The sequence below is a fragment of the Odocoileus virginianus genome, chromosome 16 (assembly GCF_023699985.2).
Source record: "Odocoileus virginianus isolate 20LAN1187 ecotype Illinois chromosome 16, Ovbor_1.2, whole genome shotgun sequence".
Lineage (NCBI taxonomy): Eukaryota > Metazoa > Chordata > Mammalia > Artiodactyla > Cervidae > Odocoileus > Odocoileus virginianus.
In genome coordinates, this window is record NC_069689.1 from 18,791,110 (window position 1) to 18,818,629 (window position 27,520).

Sequence of the window (27,520 nt, forward strand, 5' to 3'; positions counted from 1 at the left end):
TCCCTCTGCTGACCCCTGAAACTGTCACCACACTGTTGATTGGCAAAAAAAAAAAAAAAAGTTTAAAAAGAAATTATTTTCTTTTTAAAAAGAAAAATAAAATGAAGACAGCACATAGGGTGGGGATGGGGAGGAAAGAGTGTATAAACCACTAATGCAATTCCAAGTGACACTGGCTCTGATTTCTGGCTCTACTCATGAACGCCCATCTGGAAAGGTCTTGTTTAATGGGGATGAAAAACTATTATTTTGAAAAAGAAAAATGCACAGTCAATTTTATTCACATATTTATAAAAAGATTTATACCAATCAGGCCTTTAACATGTAAAAAGTAAATCTACATTTGCAAAGTTAAATATATGAAAATACAAGGCAGAGTGAATTATCAAAAAGAAAACATTTTATTTATATCACTAAATACAATTAGTTTCCCTGATTATAACCCATAATGAGTGTCACCTAAAATACAGGAAGCCTGGCCAGAGGTGTCCAACCCCAGTATCTCTTTGTGTACATATATACACCGTGCCGCTGACCTCAGAAAAAGCAGAGCTGACCTTGTTAAGTTATTTTTGTTTCAGAAACTCTTACCATTCAAAGGAAATCAGAGGAAAATTTGGGTAGCAGAGTACTTGTACAATAACTTTAAAAGTTCAATACTTGTAGTGATAAAATAATCTTGCACGCCCCTCTCAGGAATTTTAGGCAAGTGACTCTTCCACAGATCCCAGGTCTGCAGAAAGATGACGGATCACTGAATCAACCAGGCTCAGTTCATTTGCCACGTGGTTGGTCGTGGTGCATTTCCGGTGTGTAAGTCAACAGAACAATCATAACCCAGAGGTGAAGCAAAGCCTAAAGAAAGAAAAAACCACCTACGGATTAGCCAACAAATCAGCCCTCCCCAAGGCCGACCGAGTGTAATGAGTGTACTGAGCCAGGAGCCATGGCTCGTGTGTCCGTGTCCTGCTGTTCCTCTGTCTGCGGCCCCGCAGGCACTCAGCACACGCTTACGGGAGAAACAAGGAAGAAATGCAGTCAAGTGAGCTAGTGAGTACAGTGAAGTGTGAGAAAGAGCAACGATATCAGCCACAGCATTTTCAGCTGAGAGGAGCAAAGTCGTGAACACATTCATAACATGCGCATGTACACATAACTAACCGATCAAGGGATTACAATACAGAGGAGATGGCCTGATTAAAAGTGTTAGATATACATGACGTTGGTTGGAACGGGTCTCTGTTATAACAGAGTTATGGTTGATATTTTGAGAGGGGGTTTAGCCATGATCTGGTGAAGAGGAGATGAGAATAATGTGTCAGGTTTCAGAGGCTGACTTAGGGTCCAGCATAGGACCTGCAGTGATAGATTTTCACTAACTCCCTCACGGTGGTGCTGACATGAGGAGGTTCCATCACAAAGCGCCTCGCACACCAGATGGGCAACAGCGCATCTCATGCTCATAGAGGGTGCCTGTGATCCTTATAATCTCCCGACCCAGATGTGGGCATATTCTGAATCCTTTCTGATGTTACTCAGTTTTTTTTCCTTTTGCTCTACTACCCGTCCCTCTCAAATTAAAAACTTTTTATTTAAAGGAGTAACTCTTCCCTCTAGTGGATCACAAGGGAGAAATTTCTAGGTGTGCTTTTATTTCTTCTCAAGAAAACTGCCTGTCTTAATTCAGTTCAACTGCTTTTAGACAACCCCACTCAGAACAGTTAGTAGGCTCACAGAAGATAAGACATAGCAACCCAAACTATGATAAGCATTTTATTAGAGCTAAGAAATCTAAAAGAATATACATTAACTTTGAGATCCCTTTAGGAAATAAAGCAAAACGTATGGAAATAAACTTTACTTCAAGATAAAAATGAAGTCAATTGTTCTGTATTGTATTTTTATAAGTGAAGTCAATTGTTTTGTATTGTATTTTTATCATTTGAGAGGCTTAGAAATACACGTAACTATTAAACTGCCCTACAGTTTTATTATAGGAAAAGCCTTTGAGCAATTTATTTTTCAGACATAATGAATGACTGACTTTACTTGCATACTTTAAGAAAAAGAAGTTATCAGGGATGAATTCTATACTCTTTCAAAACTGACTGCTAAACATTTAGTCAAAAAAGATGAGCGACTGAAAAAAACTAGTTAAAAATCAAATGCAGCACTGTTTCCTCAAACAACTTTACTTACCATATATATAATCACAAAAACTCGTGCGATGGGGTATCTTCGGAGAAAAATCCCCAGACGGATGCTGTGTGAGGGGTGGGGGTGGAGAGAGAGGAGTTACACTCAACACACATGTGATAATGTCTGTGCTAATGTCTCATATTTTTTGTTTTTAAAACTTTACTCATTTAAACTGTGTGGCCACCATAAGAGAAAGATTAATTTTGTTTTATAGTAGACTGCTAAATGATTACTTGTAATAACCATATAAAATATCACAGTAGTGAGCAAAAATACTTTTATTGTTATTTGGCAATTGCTACACTTTTAGCACAAGCTACTTCTCTTCATTCTTTTTCCGATATGAATATTCTAGATCTATTTATTTTTAATAAAACATTAAAAATTATTTTAAAATTAATTATCCATCTATTTGGCTGTGCTGGGCCTTTGGTGCCTTGCGTAGCTTCCTCTGGCCGTGGCGAGCGGGGGCTACGCTTTGCGGCGCTGCGAGGGCTGCGGGCAGAGTGGCTTCTCTCGCTGCGGGGCCCGGGCTGTAAGCACACGGGCTTCAGTAGCTGCACCACACGGGCTCGGCGGCTGTGGCGCGCAGGCCTAGAGGCTCTGCTGCATGTGGGATCTTTCTGGACCAGGGATCGAGCCCTTGTCCTCTGCACTGGTGGATGGATTGCTATGCACTGTGCCACCAGGGAAGTGCTAGATCTATGTTGTTTATCACTTCTCTCTAGCTGCATCTGTAGACGGCAAACTTGGTCCCTTTAGCAATCATTTTTCTTTTAGGAACCAAAGGCAAGTGTGAACACATGAACAGGAAAAAAGAGTCCAGGTGGAATTAACCTCTATATAGCTAATCTGGGAGCTTTTACATGGACACATACTTCTAAAAGGTTCAAAATTATAGAAATCCAGGTAAACACTTCAAGTAAGAGTGGGAAGCATTATGATGTTCAGATCTTACTACTCATGCCTTTTGGAACATATTTTCCCTAAGACAAATACATGTACAAATACACCTTTCTTCCAAGACCTTCTGCTTCTTTCATTATCCTTAGCACAATGCCTTGCATATATATTCTCTAAAAATTAGTATGTATGTTGAATTACTCAATAGTTGAAATAGATGTGCTCAATAATTTGGAGATAGTAACTATGGCATCCAAAGCCCATAGCTTCAGGAATTCAAAATTAGTAAATCGTCCTCCTTATTTTTAACACCATAGCTCCATTCTGACACAAAAAGGTAAGAAAATATTGCTCTATTGTGCAATAATTCATTTAAACTATGTTTAATTACAAAAACTAAAAGGCCAGAGAGTTTAGGTTATTTAGACATAAACCTTTTCAAGGTGATATACATACACTGGCAAAACATTTTCTTTATAAGGTGGATGACTGCTGGTATAAAAAGTTTTTTTTATAAATATACATAACATATATATATATAAATTATGCTATTTATATAGTATATATTAAAAGCAGTACTATTCATTTGTATATATAGCATCTTTTACTCTAATCATATGATAAGGGAGATAGAATGTTCAAATGGATGTATTCACATGACAGAGGCTTTCTCAATGAAATTTAATGAATTTTTAGAGTTTACTATAGAAAGGAGAGAAATGGCCAGGGTTAATCTCCTTCAATAAAATACAGGCACTGGCAGACTTCTTAAAGAAATTTCATGACACTGAAATATCATGAAAGGAGTAAGGTAATCATCAGCGTGGGAATTCCCCATTAGCTCAGTAGTTAGGACTCCACGCTTCCACTGCAGGAGGTGTGGGTTCACTGGCATAGGAGCTAATCCCACAAGCTAAGTGCCATAGAAGTAAGTTAAGTAGGTAGGTAAATAAATGAATAATTATATCAGCTCTGCTGGACAGGACTCACTATGAAACCACTGGAAAATGTTATAAAAATACGGTCCATTGTTCATTGATACTGGCACGGCTTACCTAAATTGGTCAATTGAACTAGCAGCTTTGCGGACTTTCCCATACATTCCTGCCAGATTAGTTTCTGTGTCATTAAAAAGAACAGGAACGTTTCGCAGACGTGTGCCTGTTTAAATAAGAAAATAATTAATGTACAGACACTAAATCAATTTTCTAACAAAATTACAGTTGAACATACATTATATCAGGTTTCCCTGGTGGTTCAGATGGCCAAGAATCTGCCTGCAATGCGGGAGACCCGGGTTCAGTCTCTGGTTGTGAAGATCCCTGGAGGAGGAAATGGTAACCCACTCCAGTATTCTTGCCTGGGAAATCCCATGGACAGAGGAGCCTGGTGGGCTACAGTCCATGGGGTCACAAAGAGTCGGATATGCCTGAGCGACTAATACTTTCCCTTTCATACATTATATTACATGTGGAAGAAGTTCTTAAGGCCAACTTTTAAGTGATATAACCAAAGATGAAAACATTTTTTAAAAAGTTAAAATATTTAAACTTCCATACCCACAAAAGTCAAAATTTAAAAACCAAGAAAATTATTTTCCCATGAAATTATAAAAAATTAGAGTATACCAAATGTTGTCAAGAAGTTGTGCTAATGGACATTTTCTTCCTGGGCCAGCAAAAATGAGGATGCACACTCTTTCTACAAAGCTGGTAACTCCCAAATCTGTATCTCCAGCCCAGGCCACCCCCAACTCCAGACTCGTCCAAGTACCCGTTCCATCTCCATGTGGATGTCTGGTGGACACCTCTACCTAGCACGCCCCAAACCATCATCCTGACTTCCTGCCCTTGCTGCCAACCTTCTCCTCCTGCAGTTTTCCCCGTCTAAGTGCATAAATACTCCATCTTTCCGAACACTTTGACTTCTGTCTCTCAAACTCTACATCTGATCTGCCAGCAATTCTATCTGCTTCCCTTCACATAAACCCTGAACCATGCCTACCGTCCCCACTCTGGTCTGAGTCACCAACCTCTCTCACATGGGTTAACACCATGGTCCCTCCCTGGCCTCCCTGCCTCAGTGCTTCGTGCTCTGCAGTCTATTCTTGGCACAGCAGCCGGAGACATCTTGTTAACATAGATAGGCCAGCTCAGCCACCCCTCTCCAGACCCTTCTATGGCTTCCTATTTCATTCAGAGTGAAAGTCCTGACACAGCCCTCAACAGCCTCTTCCCAAGGTCTGCCCCCTCACTCAGTCTACCCCAGCTGCCCTGACCCCTGCACTGTGCCAGTTACACTGCTGCCTCAGGGCCTTTGCACCTGCTCTTTTTTCTGCCTGGAATACTTTTCTTGCAGATCTCTTCATAGTCTACCACCTTACTTCGAGACTTCAATAAAATGCTGCCTTTTCGATGAGGTCTTCCTTTATCACCCTATTTGAGTTATTAGCCCATCCTTACACCCGGCACCTTGTACATCTTTCCTGTTTAACTTTTGTCTTAGCATGCATCACCATCTCACATAACTTGTTCACTGTATGTCACCTCCCCTGTAGTCCCCCATGACACCAGAATGTAAGATCTACAGGACGGAGATTTTGGCCTCTTTTGCTGACCACTGTATTTCTGCAACAGCACCTGATACTGAGTAGGCACTTCGACTGAAGTTTATACTAAAATCTTCAACATTCTTCTTGATCATGTATTTTGAGAATCTACATACTTCTCTACTTAAATTATAAAGCATGGATATACTCATGTGACTGACTATATATTAACTTTAATATTCACAGTTACGGTTTTTAAACCAACTTTTACTTTTAAGAGTCCTGAAAGCCCCTCTCAGGTGAATTATTTGTCCTTGACAGCCTGTGAAGTGTCCTTGGACCTCCTTCTCCAGGTTCCAAACCAGTGAGGGATATTAATCAGCCCGCTGTCCAGTTCTCTAATGATCATATCAAACAGCATATAGATCAAGCCTCACATCAGGAGAAAAGTGGGTGTTCTGCTGGACAAAGCTTCTTTTTAAACAAAAATGTATTTCTGTCACTCTTCAGATCATGTTCAAATTAGCAACGTTGGAAATTAAAGCAATGAAATATTGCTTGGGGACTCCCCGCGCCCTGGGCCGCCCCCCCCCCCTTTTTTTACCTTCTCCACTGTCAACTCCAGCCATGTTAATAGAAGACCCGTTACTACTGCTTCCGGCAGCAGAGTTTATCTGCTGCTCGAGGCGCTCCAGCTGGAAGACCAGAGAGTTCTTCTCTGTGCTGAGACTCTCCAGCATGGTCTGCTTCTGGATGAGAGTCTCAGTCAGCTGATGGAGTCGGTTTTCTAACTCGGACTGACTGCTGTTGCTTAAAGTTTTATTGGTAAGCTGAAAGGCAAGGTGTTCCTAAGATTACTATAGCAAACAAAAGGCACAGAACACCACAGAGACCACATTACTACATTCCTGCAGGGAATCCATGGCACTCAGCGATTTCTCAAAACTCTACAATTTTTTCACCATCTATAGAAGCGATTTTCTAACTTATTCAGGGGGTCAGGAAATCAATTTGGTGGGTCACAGTCGCCACTTACAAAAACAACAATAGAACAGAGTAATACATAGAGGGCACAGCACATAAGGTATTATTTTGTGAAACTTCTGTTTTGGTTTTATATGTGTAAGTGCGTGTGAGTGGGAGGCACATGTTATTTTTTATGTTTTGCATTTTCAGCTGAAAAAAAAGTCAGTAACTTTAATGAAAGACCTGTTAGTAAGAAGATTTATCACTGGATTTTTTCAGGAAACCACAATTATAATACTGGCAATCAGCAAAACCACCGATGAGGTTAGAAGATATGAAACTCTAGAGTAATTAATCGTTCCTTGGATGATTGGTTACAATATACTTAGTATAAGAAGCAAGCCTAAGAACAGAGCAAATGCAGAGTCAAATGGCATTAGGTGAAAATTCTGTATCAGGTTGAAAATAACATACCATGATTCCAAAAATAGGACTCGGGTGAAAATGGGGGGTGGGGGGAGTCTTAATGTATCCTTAAAAAAGCATAGGTTTTATAATGATACCTTTTCCTCAAGTTGTGAATACTGTTTCATACCTGATTCCTGAGTTTTTGAATTTCATCTTCTCGATCTTTAATCCTGCTTTGCAACGTGTTCTTTGTTCGATACAGATCTTCTTCTATATAGCGGAATTCCTACACAGTGAGGCACAAATGAACAAAAGCTAAACCAGTGCTTCCCATGTCATCTCCAGTACCTGGAACAGTGCCCGCACAAAGTAACCACTCCATCATTATGTGCTGCCTATATACTGAACAGACTTAAAGAGATAGGATGAAAAGCTAACACTTCAGCATGATGTATCCATCTGTATATGATAGACTATCTAAGCACATATTTTTATTAGTCATATGTTTCCTTTTTTCTTGGGTAGATTATGTAGAGACAGAGCTGCTTGATCCTATGATAAGTGAATGCCTACCATATTGGAAGAAAACCTGCCAAACTATTTTCTGAATGGTTTTCAAAATACCTGTACCATTTTGCATTCCCACAGGACGATGAGAGAGTTCCAGTTCTCCCACATCCTTTCCAACATTAGGTACTGCCAGTCTCTGTGAGGGTGGCTATTATGGGGGCGTGTAGTGCAATCACACTGTGGTTTCAATCTGCATTTCCCTGATGATTTTGAGCAGCTTTTCATGGGCTTATTTTTATTAGGCAGTATCCTGCAACTGTTTTGTTTCATCATTGATGAAACAACGAGAGAGGGAAAAAAAGAAATACCCCCAAATTCACTAACAACTGCACCAAACTAGTCTGTACAATGGACACAATCAGTAAGGGTCAGGTCAGAATTAAAGAGTAAAGCGATGATAGGGAAGAAAGAGTAAATTGTTAACTAGGTGCCTTCAGAAGCATCACGTAACTGCAGACAAAGCAAAGCGAGCTGAATGAAGAAGCACATGTGATGTGGACTCAACCTGCTCACTGCACAGGTTGAAAAAACTGCGCTAAGTGAGAAGAAGAAATGAGGACAGTATTGAGGTAGGGGAATCGCAATTTATAAGAAGGTTTGCTGGTTTCTTTTAAGCTCTAGGCTAGCACAAAATTTAAGGCTGAAAGTACTTAAGTTACTTTAAGGACTATTTGATCCCAAGATTAAGTACTTCCCATCCAGAACATCTGATTACTAAATAAACAGCCTAGAGCTACATTCAGCTCCACTTTCCTCTACTTAACTGCCTCATCTTAGACAAGGGCACTAGAAGTGGAGTGGTAAAACCATGGGTCATAATAAAATTAGTTATCTCACTAACCATCAAGAACATCAAATTCTTGCCTTTTAATATAGACTTAAGTAAATTAAAATGCAATTTCTGAAAGGACAGCTAATCCTATAACTAAATTACCTAAGACAGTCTATGATGTACCCTACAGATTATTAGTGAATTTTTCTCTTACTACTCAGGAAACAATCACTTTCATAATAAAAACAAACACATCTTTAAGAACAGAACCAGTTTCAGAAATGATATATCCTAATGAAAAAATTCTTAAAAAGAATATAAATAGGCAAAGCTATAATGTTCTAAGTGATGCACTGAGAAATACACAAACAGCTTTCTCTTTTGTAAAATGAAAAGCACAGTGATTTCATTGTGAAGATGAAATAAGATAATGTATACTAAGTACCTATAATAATGTTACTCAGTAAATTATAAATGTTATGAATATTAAATATAGATTCTTATTGTGAAAATGTGGCTATAAACATGTTTAACTCTGCTAATACTGAAACTATCATATAAGTACATTAAAGTAATATGATTTGGCTTGGAGAGCAGACAACTGCTAATTGAATAATGAAATATAATTTTAAGCATGATTTGTAAAACAGCCTGTGACAAGCATTTTTTTCTCAAACAGAAAGAGCAGTCTATAATGGCACTAATGTCATATTTCTATTTCTAGGAAATAAAATTTACTATTGCTTCTAGAAAGTAAAATGTGGTAAAAGATGAAAATCAACTGATGTCATTAAGTGTTCTAACATACACACTCTGAAAGAAGATACAATAAAATATAGACAGAGCAGTAGAAAGAATTTTGGACTCTGGGACAGGAATCCTGGATTCTATTCTCTAATTAGCTGTATATTAGGCAAGTCTCAAAGTCATTCTATGTCTCAAAATTTCATCTGTTAAAAAAAACAAACAATGAGGAGGGTGGGGTAGTAATAAGGTCGGAGGGACCTCTGAGCTCAAGCTCTAAGCATTTCAGTAAGCTGCTTTACGAGAAATCACCTCATATGACTGCTGGTGAACAGCCTTCCTTGGGAATCCTCAATCAAAAATCCGTACCTGCTTCTGTCGGTCCAATTCTGCCTCCAGCTCTTGTTTAGCGGCTCTCTGCCCGGCTATTTGGTCTTGCAGATCCTGTAATTGTTCTCTTGCTGATTCTGCTTCACTCACCTGCTGAGTCTCAATATCCTAAAAAGACGAACATTACATGTGAAAGCAATAATGAACTGTTCAGCTCAGTATTTACTGAGTGGTCATTATGTGCTGTGAACGGGGCTCCGCAGGCGCTAGAGGGATAAAGATGAACGAGACAGACACAGCCTAGAAGGAGCACATAAACTGACCCTTCATTATGTAACACAGCAAACGGTGAGAGAAATGAACAGGATGCTGCGGCAGAAACCATTCGGTTTAATGGGTATGAGCAGACTGCAGCTCACTGGGAGATTTCGCTCTCTGTTCAAAAGCTAACAATTTCAAGAGAAATAGAAATATAACATCAAGAAGGACTTCACTGCCTTAGTCCCCTAAAACTGTAGATTATAATTAGTTTTTGTACATGTGTAGGTTATCAGAAATCAACAGACAGTAAAAATATAACTTCTTTCTCGTATCACCTGAAATTAGCATATTATTTTCTTTTTTTTCTTTTAGTTCTATTACTAGTCTCTATTTCCACATCTTCCCATATTTCTCTTTCTAACTTCTTCCTTTGGTGTCACTATTCTCACTTCTTCAAATTACAAAACCACCTTCTAGACTATCTGCGAAATCCACTAGTGGCAAGAACCCTGCTTTAGGTTTCTGTATTTTCCCTCTATGGGGTAAGCCTAAGTTTGTTCATATAGTACTATATGAGACAAAAACTGGCATCTCAGTTTTGCTTTTTATCTTTTGGTACACTGTGTATATATGCTCAACTCCACAAACTCTGCACACTTCACATATCATTTGAAAAGAACTGATAAATTAATGATACTCCCAGATAATCAAGGTAAAATACTCTTTCACACTACTGTGTGGATGCAGCAGGAAACAGCAATAGGTTAAATTATTTTTCCTTACCATTTTTGGGGTTAGTAGAAAGTAGACTAATTTTTGTTATCAATTTGCTAAATCAGACAAATTCTCAAGAGGTGGGCAGTGTGGTTAAGGGTACAGAGTCTGGCATGAGACAGACCAGGGTTCTAATCCTGGCTCTGCCACCTTACGAGTCACAGCAAGTTACTCTCCTTCTCCACACCTAGATTTCTTCAGACTATAGAATGAGAATCCATCATCTCCTTCAAGGGGTTAAAAGGAGGAAGAAATGAAAGGATATATGTCGAGTGCTTAGTGCAGTGCCTGGCACATTAGTGCTCAGCAAATGACAGCTACTACAATTATTACCAATTCTTCCATTTTGCCAGACCTAATACTACGGCCCTTATTATCAGCTTCATAAACTTCTTGAGAAAGGGTAGAGATGTGTCAATGTCATCAGTGATGCTGGGGTAGGGATGAGATATTAAAACAAATCATGTTTTCCATCTCACCAAAAAGACATGGAATATATGAAAAATATATATGAAAATATCAAAAAGTTTAGTGTTTATTCAATTTCAAATTCACGGGACTGAAGTCTTTGGAATTCAAAATTATTTATAGAAAAAAAAATCCTAAAATTTAAAGGATAATAAGAAAAAAACTCTGAAATAACAGCAGCTACTATTTACTGAGCCTGTTATGTGTCAGGAACAATGCAAGGCCCTTTACACGTAGGTTCCCTATAGAACCTTACTCTCAACTTACAGAGGCGAAACTACGGCTCAGTGAAAGGTGGTGCTGCTGCAAGGTAACAGATCTATTAAGCGCCAAAGCCAGGATACAGGATCTGCATCTAGATCGGACAGTCAAGCTTATACCCTAGACAAGCCAGCCCATTCTTACCACTTCTGCACTTTTCACTGTTGTTCATGTACATCTTAAAAAATCAATAATTTCCTAAGTTGATGCATGGATAAACATTCTTGGCAGACAATTTTTTTCTTTTTTTTAAAAACAGAAGGCTCATTATCCCACACTTTATCTTTCTCATCCTCAGAGGCCCCTCCTATGTCAAAGACCCCTTGTTTAAGGTAAATAAGTGGCCCAATTTTACCTTTAGATTAAATATATTAATTACACAAAACAATAAATTATAAGAAAATGCATGAAACTATAAAGATCATCCCTAAGCCCATTCTAATATTAGAAAGCATCCTTGTTTTAGAAGTAAACCCAAATCTAATTATTTTTAACCACTAGGATGTTAGATCCATAAAATAAACATTCTGTCTGGGTCCCTGTGTAACTCTAAGCCTAGAAGATGCATGGCACACGGCAAATACTTGGTATTTGTTGAACAAATGAGTCAGGTTACCTATGTTTCTTATTCCTATAACTGTAAATCGATCAATGGACAAGAAGCCTGCTGCTTTAGATCCACTTCTATCTGGTAACTAATATCCCCGCAGTTTCACACATTACTAATACCCTTCCCCCCAGATACAGAATCCATCACCTCTCAAACTACTAATACCTGGAGGTAAACGGCTGTCTGTGAAGCTGCACTGTGACGACTCTTACCTGTAACTCGGATCTCAGCTGATGTATCTGACCCATCAGTTTCTGTATTTCCTCCCTCTGTGTCTCCTTCTCGTGCCGAAGTTCCTCTAGTTCGACACTGTTAGCAGTACTGCTATCTAGGCCTTCAAAACCAGATCCTTCCTTTAAGCTGTTAATCAGTTTTTCTTTAGACTGTCATAAAAAAAAAAAAAAATAAGCAAAGCAGAGATTAGCTTGTACACTGAATATCATCTACCACACACCAATTAAACCACAATGGGAATATTTCAATTATATTCTCCATCAGAGAAAGTCCACAGAATGTTAAATTCATAGGGGTAAAAATGAAACAAAGCCTTGCTGTATAGTGTTCTTGGACTGTAGTCCCCAGGACCACGTCACTGTTGAAAACTTATTAACAAGAGTATTCTCAAACTTTCTCTTCATTCTTTCTTACGCTTTTTCCCCTCCCATCATATTCCACTCAACGGATATTTATGGAGCACCTACGGTGGGTTTGGCACTATGCTAAGTGTCCTGTGTAATAAAAATAATGTCTCTCACTCTAGATAGTACCCCCTGCCTTAACAATAAAAGAGAAGTGGCAAATATCCAACAGAAGGCAGTAAACACAAGCTGAGAGAAGGCTGGATGGAGGAAGATTACTTTTGGAGTTCTGAGCAGGAAAAACCACTTCTGGGGAAGAGAAGGCTTTACTCAAAAGATAGCTCTTATACTGGTCCTGGAAAAAGGCTAAGATTTTAAAAGGTGTACAGTAAACAGAGTGCAAAGCATAAAAATCCAAAAGCATGACAGCCTGAATGTATTCTGAGATGTGGTCAGATAGCATGTTAGGATCAATTTTTGGGGGGCCTTCAGATAACAGGCTAAAATGTTTGAATTTTATTTGGCAGTCTAAAACCAATTGCCAGAAAGTGGATAAGGAAGTGCTATGACCGGAGAAGCGTCTGAGGAGGGTACATCTGGCAGCGCTTTAAAGCAGCAGTTCACAACTATGGTTGATGGGTCAGGTCTGGCCTGTGGCCTTTTCTTGCACAGCCTGCTAAGCTAAGAATGGCTTTTACATTTCAAAGGATTATAAAAAAGTAAAGACAAAGAACATGTGACAGAAACCACATTCAGCCCTCATAATCTACAATACGTACTATTTCACCCTTTACAGAAAAAGTTTGTTGATCCCTAGCATGAGGATGAGTTGGAAGAAGAGATTCGAGGTGGGAAGACTAGTTGAAAAAGTGCTGTAATCCAAGGCCAGTAACAGCAGGGACCATTGGTACCTTCACCTTAAATATTAATATTAACTCTCCTCCATCAAAAACAGTTTCTCCTTTTTATGTGGTAGAATTACAGGTGATGACTACAAGCTTTTCTGCATTTTTCAAATTTTCTCTAACAAACAGGATTAGATCTGCATCTCCATACCTCCATGTGGCCAACAAGCAGACCTCGTTACTGAGCTTCAGACCTGCATTTCTTTCTGATGGCCTTCCTGATACTGTCACCTCAATGTCACATCAGCTTTGCAAACTCACCATAAACTTATCATAATCTTCAACCCTAACCTGCTGTCTTTCCTGTTTTCCCTTTGATAGTACAGGGGAACACTCAAACCAGAAACCTGGAATCATCCTAGATGCCACCTTAGATGTCAACTTTCCACTCACCTCTTCATGGCTGCCACAGCTCTTACAGCCAAATCTGATCATGCTGCTCAAATTCTCTAACACCTCACCCCTACCATCACCTAGAGGATAAAATCAAAATTCCTCTGCTTGGTATGCCAGGTTTTCCACAATCTGACATTTGCTATTGTCTTTGAGTCTTCCCTCCTGTCTCTTGATCTCTAATACTTGTTGCCCCAGCAACAGAGAACTAAGTGTAAACCCTTAAATATACTATGTTCCCTTGGGCCCCCTTTACTCTGGCATAGGTTGTTCTATCTGAAATCTCTGATCTCTGCCCGATCACAAGTCCTCCTACTTGTCCTTCAAGTTCCTGTTCGTACAGATCTTCAGTGATCCCTGACATCTCCAGACAGGTGTTAACCGCTTCTTCTTTCAAGCTCCCACAGTGCTGCATCGATATTTTCATATTTTCATTATATCAATAATAAAATCAACAATATTTTCATTATATCAATAATTTCATTATATCAATTGCCTCAGTGTTGTCCCACTAAATCGAATGCTCCCTTAAGAAAGAGGACACATCTTTTGAGCTCAGTATCCTTAGCACCTATCATAGTGCAAGTGAATAGTTAGGTGCTCAATGAAGGACCTTTTAGATAAATTAACAAATTACACTGATGTAACACAAATAATTAGATAGAAGAGTATGAAGGAGACAGATATGATATTTCATAGAGGCAGAAAAAAACCTGTTCCTAGCCAATAGCAGGCAGGGACTAAAGTCAAAATGACACTATGGTTTCAAGCTTCATTTTCTAGGAAGATAGCAATATTATTTAGCAAAACAGGAGAATGAGGGGGAAGCTGATTTGGGGTTTGCAATACCATATCCCAAGAAGAGAAGCACAGCAGGCATTTAGAAACCAGGTAGAAAGTTAGGGTTGGAGCCAGGCTGAAGTCACATCAAGTGACAGAACCAAGAGTATATGACAAAGAAAAGTAAGAAAGAATAACAGCAAAGAAAGAAAGAAAAACAAAAAAGGACAGAAGAAGAGCACCCAAGAGAAACAGCAGTAAAAAGAAGACAGAGCTGAGGCCGTACAAGTAAAATTACAAGGCAACTTTCAAGAAGGTAGGAGGGTTCACAGGGTCAAAATATTCTACCAAAATCAAAGTGGATGGAAACTAATAAGAGGACAGAAAATATTTAGGTCATTAAAGACTTTTGAGAAGACAATTTCAGAAATGTAGTGGGGACAGAAATTACATGAAGTAGTTAAAGTTAATAGTTCTAAAATGGAGGAGACAGAACACTAATCCTGACAAAGTGAAAGTCACTCAGTTGTGTCCGACTCTTTGTGACCCCATGGACTATACAAATACAGTCCATGGAATTCTCCAGGCCAGAATACTGGAATGGGTAGCCGTTCCCTTCTCCAGGGGATCTTCCCGACCCAGGAATCAAACCGGGGTCTCCTGCATTGCAGGTGGATTCTTTACCAGCTGAGACATCAGGGAAGCCCTAATTCTGACAAGTTTGGCATTAAAGAAAGGAGGAAGGAGGACAGAAAAGTGGATCAAAGTGATCAAAAGGGCCAAAGGCAATGTTTCTTCCAGCATAGGTAAGGGTTTCAAGATCTAGTCTTTGTTCTTCCACTAAGTAACCACATGCTCTTGAGCAGGATGAGCCGGAAGAAGGCAACAGAGACAAAGACACAGAGGAAGACACAGGACAGACTTAATGGAGAATGGGCTTAAATGAGGTGGAAGGAATCAACGCAGAGGCAAAAAATTATCCAAAGCGGGTAAAAACTGAAAGGACATGTCTTCCCTCTGATACGAAAGGCAAAGGAAAGAGAAGCTGAAAGCCACATTAGATGCCTACAGTCTTGAATTAATTAAAGCGAAGGTGGAAAGGTGGGAGAGGAGATCTGAGGGCGGGAGAAGGCCTAGGCCAGTCGCTCTGAAAAATTCAAAAGAGAATCAACAGGGGAGAATAGAACAACTGTTAAAGACAAACACTGATATTATCATGGTGATTAAGGTGACAGGTTGAAGACCTGAACTAGGTAGTAGAAGGATGAATTTTTTTCTTAAAAGGAAAAAAGTGGTGGAAACAGGAAACCTTTCATCTTTTTATAATATTTCTAAGGAGAACAAGATACGTGAAGTAAGCCAACCCAGTCAAAAGGGACAAAGCACCTCACAGATCTACAAAGAGCTTCAGAGTGTCTCTCAGTCAACTGGCCTGCCTTAACATTCAAACACGTGCATCTCAGGCTTACCTGGAGTATTCGAGTAGCTTTTTGCTTGTAGTCAGCTAATTCTTGCTTAGAGGAGTCCAAGTTGGACTTCAGCACTTTGACTTGCTGCTGTAGCTCATCCACTCGCTTCTTCTCATCTGAGTGTTTTCTTTCTGCCAGCGTAACTGCTTCTGCCAAATTCTGACGTTCCACTTCCATTTTATTAAGGCGTGTAGCAAACTCACTCTGTGGTAAATTTTTATATCATACTCATTATCATTTTGCTTTGAGAGAGTTTACAACCATCCATTTAGATATCTTATGAGATTTATTAGCTCAGCCCATGAAACAGGGAGGTAAAAAAAAAAGTTCTTCATTTGTTAGGAAGTGAGGCACCGGAACTCTAAGGTTGTGGTTCCCAAACATGGCAACGCATCAAAATCAATGAGGGAGTCTGTTAAAAATACAGCCAAAAAAAAAAAAAAAAAAAAATACAGCCAACCAAGGCCTTCCCTGGGCTCAACTGAATTGAAATTTCTAAGACTGGGCTTGGAAATCTTTTTTTAATCAGTTTCTCAGGTGAATCTGATCACTTGGATACCAGGTCTAATCTGATACTAACTGATCAATGAATAAAGGTCTACAGAAAACTACAAAGTCTATTAGAAAACAAATGGAAGACACAGCTACACAGCTACATCTTCTCTAATATCATGGCTAACATTTTTCCTTTATTTCAAACTGTCTACTAAACTATTCAATGTAATTTTTTTTAGCCTAAGAAACTTTAAAAGCACACTCTAAAGAATACAAGGTCTGTTCCTTACTAGCCTAAATTTAGTTCTGAGAATTATTTATATTTTATCCTTATTTTCAAAAGCTGTGTGTTTGTGTTAGTCCCTCAGTCGTGTCCGACTCTTTGTAACCCCATGGACTATAGCCCACCGGGTTCCTCTGTCCATGGGATTCTCTAGGCAAAAATACTGGAGTGGGTTGCCATTTCCTTCTCCAGGGGATCTTCCCAACACAGGGATCAAACCTTGGTCGACTGCATTGCAGGCAAATTCTTTACTCTCTGAGTCAGAGCTGAAAAATCACTAAACTAGATGCAAAAATTCACTTGAGTATAATTCTAAATAAATATGATATACAATTTTCTCTTACAATAACAGAATCAGATTAACCTGGAATCAGCAAAAGCTTAAATAAAAAGAATAAATGAGATTCCTCAAATTAGCTTTTAATCAAATAATGGTAATGCTTGTTGCACAATCAAATTAAATGAAAAGATGTATGCATCTAATGAATACTACGTAGTGTTTTACATTTTCAATGTATAAAAGTAAATACATTTAGCAAGGATCAAGATAAATATCCAAATACTTAGTTTTTGTCACAGAAACAAAATTTTCCGAAATACACTGCAGAATTTTATTATGGTACATGTGCTATGAATGATATAAAGTGATTCCTCCTCATTCAAATAATAAAATAGCCACGGGACTTCTCTGGTGGTCTATCAGCTAAGACTCTACACTCCTAATACAGGGGGCCCAGGTTCGATCCCCAGTCCTGGAACTAGATCCCACATGCCACATCTAAAGGTCTCACACGTCACAACTAAGACCCAGTGCAGCCAAATAAATAAGTAAGTAAAAACAAGTATTAAAAAAGAAAACAGTGCCCCGCTGTCCCCATTCTAACCTGCATCTGTTTGTAGCTCTCCTGCTCTCTCTTCAGAGTGGCATCCGCTTCATGCAGTCTCTCCTGAAGAGTTTGCAAAGCTTGATTCTGCAGGCTACTACCCTCACTGTGATCCTGTATTATTCTAAAGGAAAATACATCACTTGAAATAACTTATTTCCATGTATACAAGCGAAAAGGTAGAATAATTTTTAGAGCATCAGCAAACTAGCACACATAAAAAGATGGTTTTGACTAAAGCATTCTTTGAGAAGTCTTTTTCCCTTTCAATGGACCATAATCTATATTTTTAGGCATCCAAATACAAGCACATACCACATGTTATTGTATGTCAAAAGATTAATGACACTGCTCAAATATTTTTAAATTCAGAATTTGCTAACGGTGCATCTCAAGATTCAAATAATACATCCATTTTTAATCACACACATTTCCAGCATTAACCAAAAGCTACGTTTTCCCCTGTTGCAAATTTCCAAAGTGAAAATTTCACAAGATGGTATGACTACCATGTTTATCATTATGTGCACTGATAAATATTCCAGCATCGAAATATGTATATTATCTATAGTGAAACAGATCATCAGCCCAGGATAGATGCATGAGACAAGTGCTCGGGCCTGGTGCACTGGGAAGACCCAGAGGGATTGGGTAGAGAGGGAGGCGGGAGGTGGGATCGGGATGGGGAATACATGTAAATCCATGGCTGATTCATGTCAATGTATGACAAAAACCACTACAATATTGTAAAGTAATTAGCCTCCAACTAATAAAAATAAATGGAAAAAAAATTCTAGCTCATTTTTTCATTATTAATAGAATTAGCTACCGTGATTTTTCACTCTGCAAGGCTTCCAGTGCTTCTGTGCGAGTATTCAGCAGCTGGTCAGCTTCCTGGAGTCTCACTTTCAATACAGCCAACTGGGAATCCTTCGCAGCCACTGCTTCAGTCAGGTCATCGACTTGGGCTCGAAGTTCTCGAGTTATTCGATCAGTCTTTGAATGGTCAACATTCCACTTCTCGACTCTTGCTCTTGCTTTGTTTAATTCTATTAACAAAAAAAGAAAAGAAACGAAAAGAAAGAAGGAGATGTCTCCATATAAGCAAACATGTCTTTCTCAGAGCACACAAAGATTCTCCTTTAAATCCCTTTAGTACCTATTGCCAAAATTAGGAGCTTACAAATATATTTGAATTTTTTGCTCCAAGAGGGATCTCCATTTTTCAAGGCCAATACTCATACCTTATACTACAGTTGGTTGGAAAGGGGCATGAAGTTATCTGATTTTCTAGAAATTTTTTTTTTGTAAAGCATTTGGAAGCCAAAACAGTAGACGGTAGAGAGCTCACAAGACTACAACAGTCAGTGGATTTGGGGAGTTCTGCTATAGATGTGAAAGAATGCAAATCCAAATCAAGGGTGGACAATGTATACCCCAGTAGGATCAAAAGAAACAAAAAATCTGAAGATAAACACTGGAGAGGAATCTGTTTCTTTCCATTACTGTGGCAAAAAAAAAAAAAAAATGTGCTTTGAACCTAGAAAACTGGTGGGGCAGAAAGAGCAATGCAATATAGATCTCCATACCCTATACACCATCTGTAATTATAAGCCTGACAGCAAAAAATCACTTTGTTTTAAATACAGAAGCAAACTGTACAGGGTCTCTGGGAAATATTTCTATGCCTAAATTAGCCTGGGAAAGAGTGAAGCTTCTGAAGTCAGTTTAACAAGTCTTAATACATCTTCCTATTCATGGTTTCTAAAGGATGACCAAATAAACCAGTGGTCTGTTTCAGGTGGATAACAAGTAGCATTTCCAAATCTGGGCTCTCTATTTCCATGAAAATACTGTTCTACAAGTCTCATCCAGAATATTTCTAACAGTTTAAATGCAACCAAGTTTTTAGTATATTTTTTGAAATGCTACATTCCTAACCCCGTATAATTTAGATAAGGCTCTACCTTCTTGAGTTTCCTTGGACCTTTGAAGTAATGAGGCCATTTCTTGATTTAAATTCTGAACTTCATTCCTTAACAATTGGTTCTCCAGGCGAAGGTTAGACAGTTCATGTGATTTGCCATCATCATTAGGCACTGGGTTGGGATCAGTACAGGCAGCATCTGATAATACATTTTCCTTTGAAGAATCTTCGTGGGCTTCGTGGCCAGAATCTGAATCATGAGAGGCTGCTGTAAGAAAGCAAATACATCTTTGTAACATTGGAACACTCCTTACATATGCATTCCCAGCTTACTGTGGTAGAACGTCTTCTGGTTCAAGTTAACTGCTACACTAAAACACCATAAAAAATCAACTTAAATTCTTAAAGAGACTTCCCTCAGACGAAATTCCATTCTCACACATAGAGTCTCTAGATTTCTAAGGACCCTCAAAGTCTGGATACAATGAATGAATAGTGATAAAGAAAAGACAGAAGAATATAGTTCTGGGAAAGGGAAAAGCAGAGATAATTTATGTACTGGGGTTTAGGTAAAAATGGTTTTGGTCTCCTTTTTGTCTATGAATCATTTTTGGAAACAAGGATGAAGTTTCAACACTGAAAAATAATGGAAAGGCATAAAAGAAGAGCTGTGGGTTTCAAGGCAGTGAGTAATAACAGGTCAGAACAATCTGTTATACACCAAACTGGAATCTATATTGCCTTACCCAAAGGTATACTCATTAATTCATATACTCAATGCTTTGGATTTATCTTGTTTCTAATTTGTTACTAAATATGATGCAAATACAATTTTCACTTGCTCCCCCAAAATTAAGTATGTACTAAAAAATGAACCATATCTAAATGAAAAATTTTCTCAACATCTTTAGTGATCAAGGACACGCAAATTAAAACCACAATAAGAACCTGCTAGATGGCTAAAATTAAAAAGACAACACAAAATGGTGGTGAAGATATGGACCAACTGGAACTCATAGACTGACTGTTGGGGAAAATGGGAAAAGTTCTCACAGCTTCTTATTAAATTAAACATGTACCCACCACCTGAACCAGTAATTCTGCTCCTGAGTATTTAATGAAGAGAAATGAAAGCAATTTTCCCACAAACAGAAGTACAAAAATGTTCACAGCCACCTTTATTAACGAAAACCAAAAGCTGGAAACTACCGCAATGTCCAAAAAAGAGTGGATAAATTGTGGTGTATGCATACTACAGTAAAATACCACAAAATAAAAAAAAAATTAATATATTCAATAACATGAGTGAATCTCACTAACATGTTCAATAAAAGAAGTCAGGTAAGAAAGTAGTCACACTGTATGATCTCACTTTTTGCTAGCAAACATATGAAGTTTCAGAAGAGGCAAAAGTAACCTAAGGTGAAAGAAATGGTAACAGTGGGTACTTGCAGGATGGGTGGGGAGATTAACTAGAAAAGGACATGAGGCGCTCTCTGAGGCAAAGGAAATGTTCTTTATCACAATAAAGGTGTGAGTTCCATAGGTACAGCCATTTGTACTAATACAACTAAGATTTGCACATTCCAGTATATGGAAAAATGATGAGACAAAGGAAACTTGAATACTGACTAGATATTAGATGATACCAAGGAACTACTGGGACTTCCCTGGTAGCTAAGATGATAAAGAATCCACCTGTAATGCAGGAGACCTGGGTTCTATCCCTGGGTCAGGAAGATCCCCTGGAGAAGAGAATGGCTACCCACTCCACTATTCTTGCCTGGAGTATTCCATGGACAGAGGAGCCTGGTGGGCTACAGTGCATGAGGTTGCAAAGAATCAGACACTACTGAGCAACTAACACATATACAAGGAATTATTACATTTTCATGGTGATAATGGTGTGAATGTTTTTAAAACTTATATTGAGTTAATAAAATATTTATAGAAGAAACGATATGAGATCTGTGATTTACTTCAAAATAATTCTGTGGTGGGTAGAGGTAAAGAAAGAGATTGAAAATGAGAGGGTATAAATTAAACCAGAATGGCTACAAGCTATTGATTATCATCGCTGGATAAATGGTTGTATGGGGGTGGAGGGAAATGACCAATCTTTACTTTGATATATTTGAAGTCTCCAAAATAAAGATATTTTTAATGAATAAAAAATGAGAGAGTTTTAAAAATTACTTTCAATTTTATAAGATTTTAAAAGGAAATTAAGTATATATCCAAGCCTATAAGGTATTATCTAAAGCAGTATTTAGAAGGACATTGATAGCCTTAAATATTTACATTAAAAATGAAATTAATAAGTTATGCACCCATCATAACAAACAGCAAAATAAACCTAAAAAAGCAGAAATTAATAATAAAGACCAGAAATTAACAAAATAGAAAAGAAACATACTAGAGAGGCTTGACGTGATCAAAAACAATTTTCTGAGAGAAACACTATAAACTACATTGTCAATAAATTTTTAAATGTACATGATGCTGAAACCCATCAAACTGTACACTTTAAAAATGTGTAATTTATTGTATATCAGTTATACTTCATTAGCACTGTTCAAAAAAATAAGCATTTAGCACAGTGCCAGATATTGGCATTCATCGGGTAGTATTTGTGATCAAGCTTTGATTTCTGCAAGGTTACGATAAATGATTAGTGTCTGTGTTAAAATTTCAGCTGTGACCACATTATTTTCCTAAAATTAAATAAATATAATCCTCCACAAAGTATATGAAATAGATAAATTCTTAGGGAAAAAATGTAACTTACCAAAAACAGATTTTAAAAAGAAATGGAGAATCACTTGAATCAATAATTGAATCTTTCACTAAGAACACCCCAGACCCTAATGGTTTCACTAGTGAGTTTCAGCAAACATTTACTGAAAGTTAAGTTTGGTTTTAGGTTTAAGTAAAATAAATCAACTGATTTGTATACCATGTATCAATATTAAGGAGAAAGATCGTGATATCTCAATACTTACAGGAAACCTGCTAAAATTCAACAGAAAAACTCAAACTAGAAATACAGAGAGACATCCTTAACCTGATAAAAAGTATCTAAGAAAAACCTAACACAAACTGAAACAGTCAAAGCATTCTTTTTAAGACAAGGAACAAGACACACAATTGGTTTTCAAGTACTCACCAATGTAATAAGGCAAGAAAAAGATTTTTTAAAAAGATTAAATGGTTAAGCAGAAAACAGTCATTATCCACAGATGATATTATTGTGTTGCTGAAAATTTAAATGAATGTACAGAAAAATATGAAGCCTAAGAGGTGTCTAGGTTGCTGTGTATGTGTGCATGCATGTGTGCATATTTACATAAACCGATATACAGCAACCAACAGAAAGTAAAAAATTTTAAAGCATACTATTTATAAGAGTTTTAAAAAAACATTAACTACTCAGGAATAAAACTAACAAAAGGTATGCAAGACCTTTATGGAAGAAACAAAACCTTAATCAAAGATATCTAAAAAATAATTATACCATGTTAATGTTAGAAGATTCTACATTGTAAAAATGCTGATTCTTACCAAACTATCTATATAGAAGCAATGGACTCTCAATAAAAAGACCACATAATTTTTGTGGCACTTGGCAAGTTGTAAGACGCATATGGAAGTACAAAAGTCCCAACAATAGCCTATATCAAGAACTTCTGTTCACTGAGACACAGAAAGAGGAAAAACATATGATAAAACTGGAGAAGAAAGAACTGTCATATACCTTCATATATAAAGAGTATCAATGAAGCAATAAGAAAAAAGACAATGCTTCCACAATACTCTGACCATATCTCAACTGCTGCATTTACTACACTACATGTAGATTATCTGTGCACATGTGTATCTCATCTAATAAACTATAACCCATTCAATTCTGTATCCTGGCCCATTAGAGTCTCAATAAGCATTTGTAAAATTAATCAAAAAATAGTTGAGAAGAAATTTAGGACTGCTTGTACTTAAACCAACTGCCAGTGCATGTGTCTGTCTTGAAAGCCCAAAACCCATCTCTTTACCACTTTTTTGTCTTGAAATAGAAGAAAATTTTGTTCACTAAGAGCCAAGACTATGTGGTGGTGGTTTAGGCACGAAGTTGTATCCAACTCTTGTGACCCCAGGTCCTCTGTACATGGGATTCTCCAGGCAAGAATACTGGAGTGGGTTGCCATTTCCTTCTCCAAGAGACCTTCCCAACCCAGGAATCAAACCCAGATTTCCTGCATTGCGGGCAGGTTCTTTACCAACTGAGCTACAAGGGAAGCCCAAGACTGTGTAAGAGGCTTTAACATTTAAGAACACAAGAAGCTACCATGAATTATCAGCTCTATAAAGAATCCCTACAAGAATTTATCATGTTCATTGTTGTTTTAAAATGTCTTCTAGGTATACAAATTAGCCAAATCATCATGTAAATATCATTTTTGCAGGTGAAAAGGTGTACATTTTGAGGTAATTTCATAGCAGATGAAATAAATGAAAACCAGAATTCTAAGTTTTTAGTTGACTACTAGGTCAATGCCTTCAACTCTCCAACTTGGATCAAAGTTGAGTTTCTTATGCTTTACTCTCAGGGAAGGCAGGGGGAAAAACACACCAAAAACCTCATAATCCAGAATGTAAATGAAGTACAGCCTCCTGTCATTTTTATAACACAAATGACAAAGAGAAATGAATTAGAGACATTTCCAAATCCAAAATTATGTTTTCTTCCAGAATTCAAAATTTTCTGGGTAAAGTTACCGACAGACAACATTCAAAAGTCCCTACTATAACCGTACATTGACTAACAGTGTTCCATGCTGTCTCCCATGTTCATGCCACATTTCAGAGAGCCTGCCCTTCTACCAACAGGGAGGTAACAAGCACCTCCCCTGTCTTCCTCCCAGATGATGACAAATGCCACCAGAACATTTTAGGCTATGATAACACATTCAGTTTGGTTAACTCTAAAACAAACAGAGGCCTAATTAACTACCGTGGCTTTGGCTCCCAGAAGGATTTTCTTCAACAGTTTTGACGGTGGTTACACTGGTGTTCACAGAACTGACGCTGGTTGTCCGAGAACTCTGCAAGACAGGGGTTTTGGCCCTTTCTTTTTTGATTTCCACTTTCCCGGTAGGCTCCTTCTGGGAACTATTAAGAAAATCAAACAGCAGCTCATCATCAGGTTCTGACTTTTTTCTTCGAACAAATTGGGATGAAGGCCTAGGAGCAGATGCATTTTCAATAGGATGGGAGGCCTCACCCAAAGTCCTAGGTCCTACTTTTACATTTGCAGTCCCAGCTAAGATGGTGGCTTTTTGATTTCTAATGTTATCAGCAGCTGAGGAGATGTAAGTAGTTTTAGATCCTGTCTGGTAAGTCAAGTCCGTATTTTGCTGGTGAAGTTCAGAATAGTCAGGATTTTTGCTATAAATGATGTTGCTGGTGTTCTCTTTCCTACTGAGAGCTGTTGCAGCACCTTGATCAACTCTGTTCAAAAGATCTTCTGCCTTTCCAGCTAGATCAGCAAACCAGGACATGATGGGAGCAGAATAATCCTGTTGGTGAACCTGTAGAAAGGACGTAAAAGGATCAGTGCGGCTGAGCATCAGAGCACAGTGGTTAAGACCAGCCTTTGGAGTCAAGAAAGGCTGGAAAGCCTAACCTGTTTCTTACTACGTAACTTTGAGCAAACTATTTAACCGAAACACTTCACCTAGAAAATGAGGGAGATAAGTGTACTTATACTATTGGGTGGTTTTCAGATGAAACAATACACTAAAAAACCTTTTGAAAATGCCGAGCACATAGTAGGCACTCATTTTAGTAGTTGTTGTTACCATAATTACAACTGCCACTACCACCATCATTCCTATTTCAACAATGTGTAAAGCTGAATGTAAAAAAGCCATTGAATGTCACACAATATGGCAAAATTCCAAGACAACTAAATAAAAATAATTTTCTGAAGTTTGTTGTAAAGTGCTAAAACTTGAAGAAATTTCTGATTAATACAAAAGCTACTTCAATGTTAAATTACAACACTATCATGGATAATTTAGGTGTGCATATACACATTTAAAACACACCTCCAATAGCTTGGATTTTCTGTACCTACCATATGCACATTAGGCTAAGTTCCAAGTAAAACAAGATGATTGCATAGCCATTCATTTTGATATATATACTTGGGTACTTATCCAGTGCCGCAATCAATCAAAATAATGAAATAAATAGTTTCCATGACATAGGAGAATAGTATATAACAAAAGTCAACAACCACCTCTAGAATGTGCACACTGTTTCTTTCGCCTGAGGTGCTGGCATTCTTTCACGATTAACTCTTTCGTTCTTGGTCTTCACCCAAATGTCATCTGCTTCAAAACCAGCTCTTTCTTCCCATCTAAATTAGGTTCTATCATTGTCTGTACACACACCATTCTCTTCCCTAACAGCCTTTCATGTTTTATATGTATTTCCCCCTCTATCTCTCCCTCTTGGGGAAGGAGAAGAGAGTGGGTAGATAAAGGCCATGTCTTTTGCTCACCAGTGAATTCTCAGCATACCGTAGGCACCATAAATACTGCTGAATGGAATTAATTTTTGTTAGATGCCCTGCAAACATTATCTTTAGCACACATAACTTTCACAACCACATTCTGTGTTAAGTAGCAATATCCTCCCTCCCCTTTTTTTCCCACAAAAAAAAGGAGGGGGGGGGGAGCGGAAGATAAAGATCCCAGAGTTTAGACAGCAGCTCAGACAGGCAAATCTAAGTCAGCCAAACCCACTTTTAACTCCTGCCTTCTCAATCTAGCCTCCCAGCTCCTGAATAACCTCAAGAAGAAACTCACCCCCTAAACCTGTTCCTTACAAAACGGGATGATTATATGCCCATGAGTTTATGTAAATCAAATGAAAATGGAAGGGACATGCTCCCAAACATATAAAACTCCCTATAAAGTATGTATTATTCCCAAGTAAACACTGGTGGTAACTAGGGGGCAAATAATCTCTCCTAGTAAGGCGATCAAAACATACTTAATAATTTCTTACATCTTGCCTCCCATTTTAAAGTTTTAAAGGACTTTTAAACAAAAGCCTGTGCCTTAGGACTGAGTACCCAATTAAATGTTAAGACGGGCCCTGGGCAGTTCCTCCATGGACAAGAGAAAAACTCTAGGAGACTTCCGAGGTGGAATTCTGAAGTCATTCTGCCCAGAAAATAAATAGCCCACACCGAGGTGAAGAAACAGGGCGAGAGGGCGTGGAACGGGGACCGGGCGGCCGACGGCGGGGGCAGGGCCTGCTCGCCCGCCAGGTGTCAACACAGAGGAAGTAGGCTGGGGGTCAGCTGGTTGGTCCCCTTGAGTCTGTTGTCGGAACCCCCAACTTTGCTTCCCACCCACTTCGTTGAGCCTCCGGAGGGGGATGACAGGCCAAACCAGGCTGAGGTCGCGGAGGCAGGAAAGGGAAGGGCACCAAGCAACGTCCGCGGAGATCCAGGGGGGCTCCCTTTCCCTCTTCTCGAACCCCTAGCAGGACGGAGAGACCAGGGTCTCCGTCAAGGGGCTGCCGCCCCCGCCTCTAAGGCCGTTAACGCCCCAAAGGAACCCATCGGGCCGTAGGGCCCCCGCGGCCGCCTCACCTGAGGGCTCTGCAGCGGCTGCACCGCAGCCTGATCACCCTCCCGGGCCGCCCCTCCTCAGCAGCGGGCCGGGAGAGCGCTCAGGTTGAGTAGACCCGGTCCCCGACCTGCCACGGCCCAGCTACTCTTCCGGGAGACGTGGAAGAGCAGCGAGGACCCCAAAACAGAGTGCCTTCCGAGCTGCCTGAGCGGCCAGGAACCTAGAGCAGCCACCTGGAGGCGACTCAGGCGGCAGCGCCGCCGGCTGCGGGGTCCTCGCGCCTGGCCACGCCCTTTCTCCGCCTGTGGCGAGAAAGGAAAGGGGCAGGGCCTGCGTGCGTGTGACGTTG

At 38.9% G+C, this 27,520-nt stretch overlaps 1 protein-coding gene across 2 annotated transcripts; it reads right to left on the bottom strand.

Annotated features, from left to right (window-relative positions):
- Window positions 1-378: 378 nt before the first annotated feature.
- Window positions 379-27,434, bottom strand: GOLGA5 (golgin A5). Of its 2 annotated transcripts, none has more exons than XM_020875980.2 (13): window positions 27,192-27,434; window positions 24,537-25,113; window positions 19,569-19,793; window positions 18,431-18,650; window positions 17,602-17,725; window positions 15,940-16,143; window positions 12,027-12,197; window positions 9,480-9,608; window positions 7,212-7,310; window positions 6,255-6,480; window positions 4,158-4,263; window positions 2,200-2,263; window positions 379-855 (listed from the first exon to the last, which is right to left on the bottom strand). In XM_020875980.2, the coding sequence occupies exons 2-13, from the start codon at window positions 25,081-25,083 to the stop codon at window positions 775-777; spliced, it is 2,196 nt and encodes a 731-aa protein (XP_020731639.2). In that variant the 5' UTR covers window positions 25,084-25,113; window positions 27,192-27,434; the 3' UTR covers window positions 379-774. The 2 variants fall into 2 exon arrangements, with proteins under 2 accessions (XP_020731639.2, XP_020731640.2); XM_020875981.2 differs by having other exon boundaries at window positions 19,569-19,796; window positions 27,192-27,433.
- Window positions 27,435-27,520: the final 86 nt, after the last annotated feature.

Coding starts and splice junctions, on each gene's coding strand:
- GOLGA5 (XM_020875981.2), bottom strand. CDS start 25,083: ATGTCCTGGTTTGCTGATCTAGCTGGAAAGGCAGAAGATCTTTTGAAC. Junction 9,609..12,026: donor AGCTGAGATCCGAGTTACAG/GTAAGAGTCGTC, acceptor TCGTCTTTTTAG/GATATTGAGACTCAGCAGGT. Junction 856..2,199: donor TTTTTGTGATTATATATATG/GTAAGTAAAGTT, acceptor TTCTTTCTTTAG/GCTTTGCTTCACCTCTGGGT.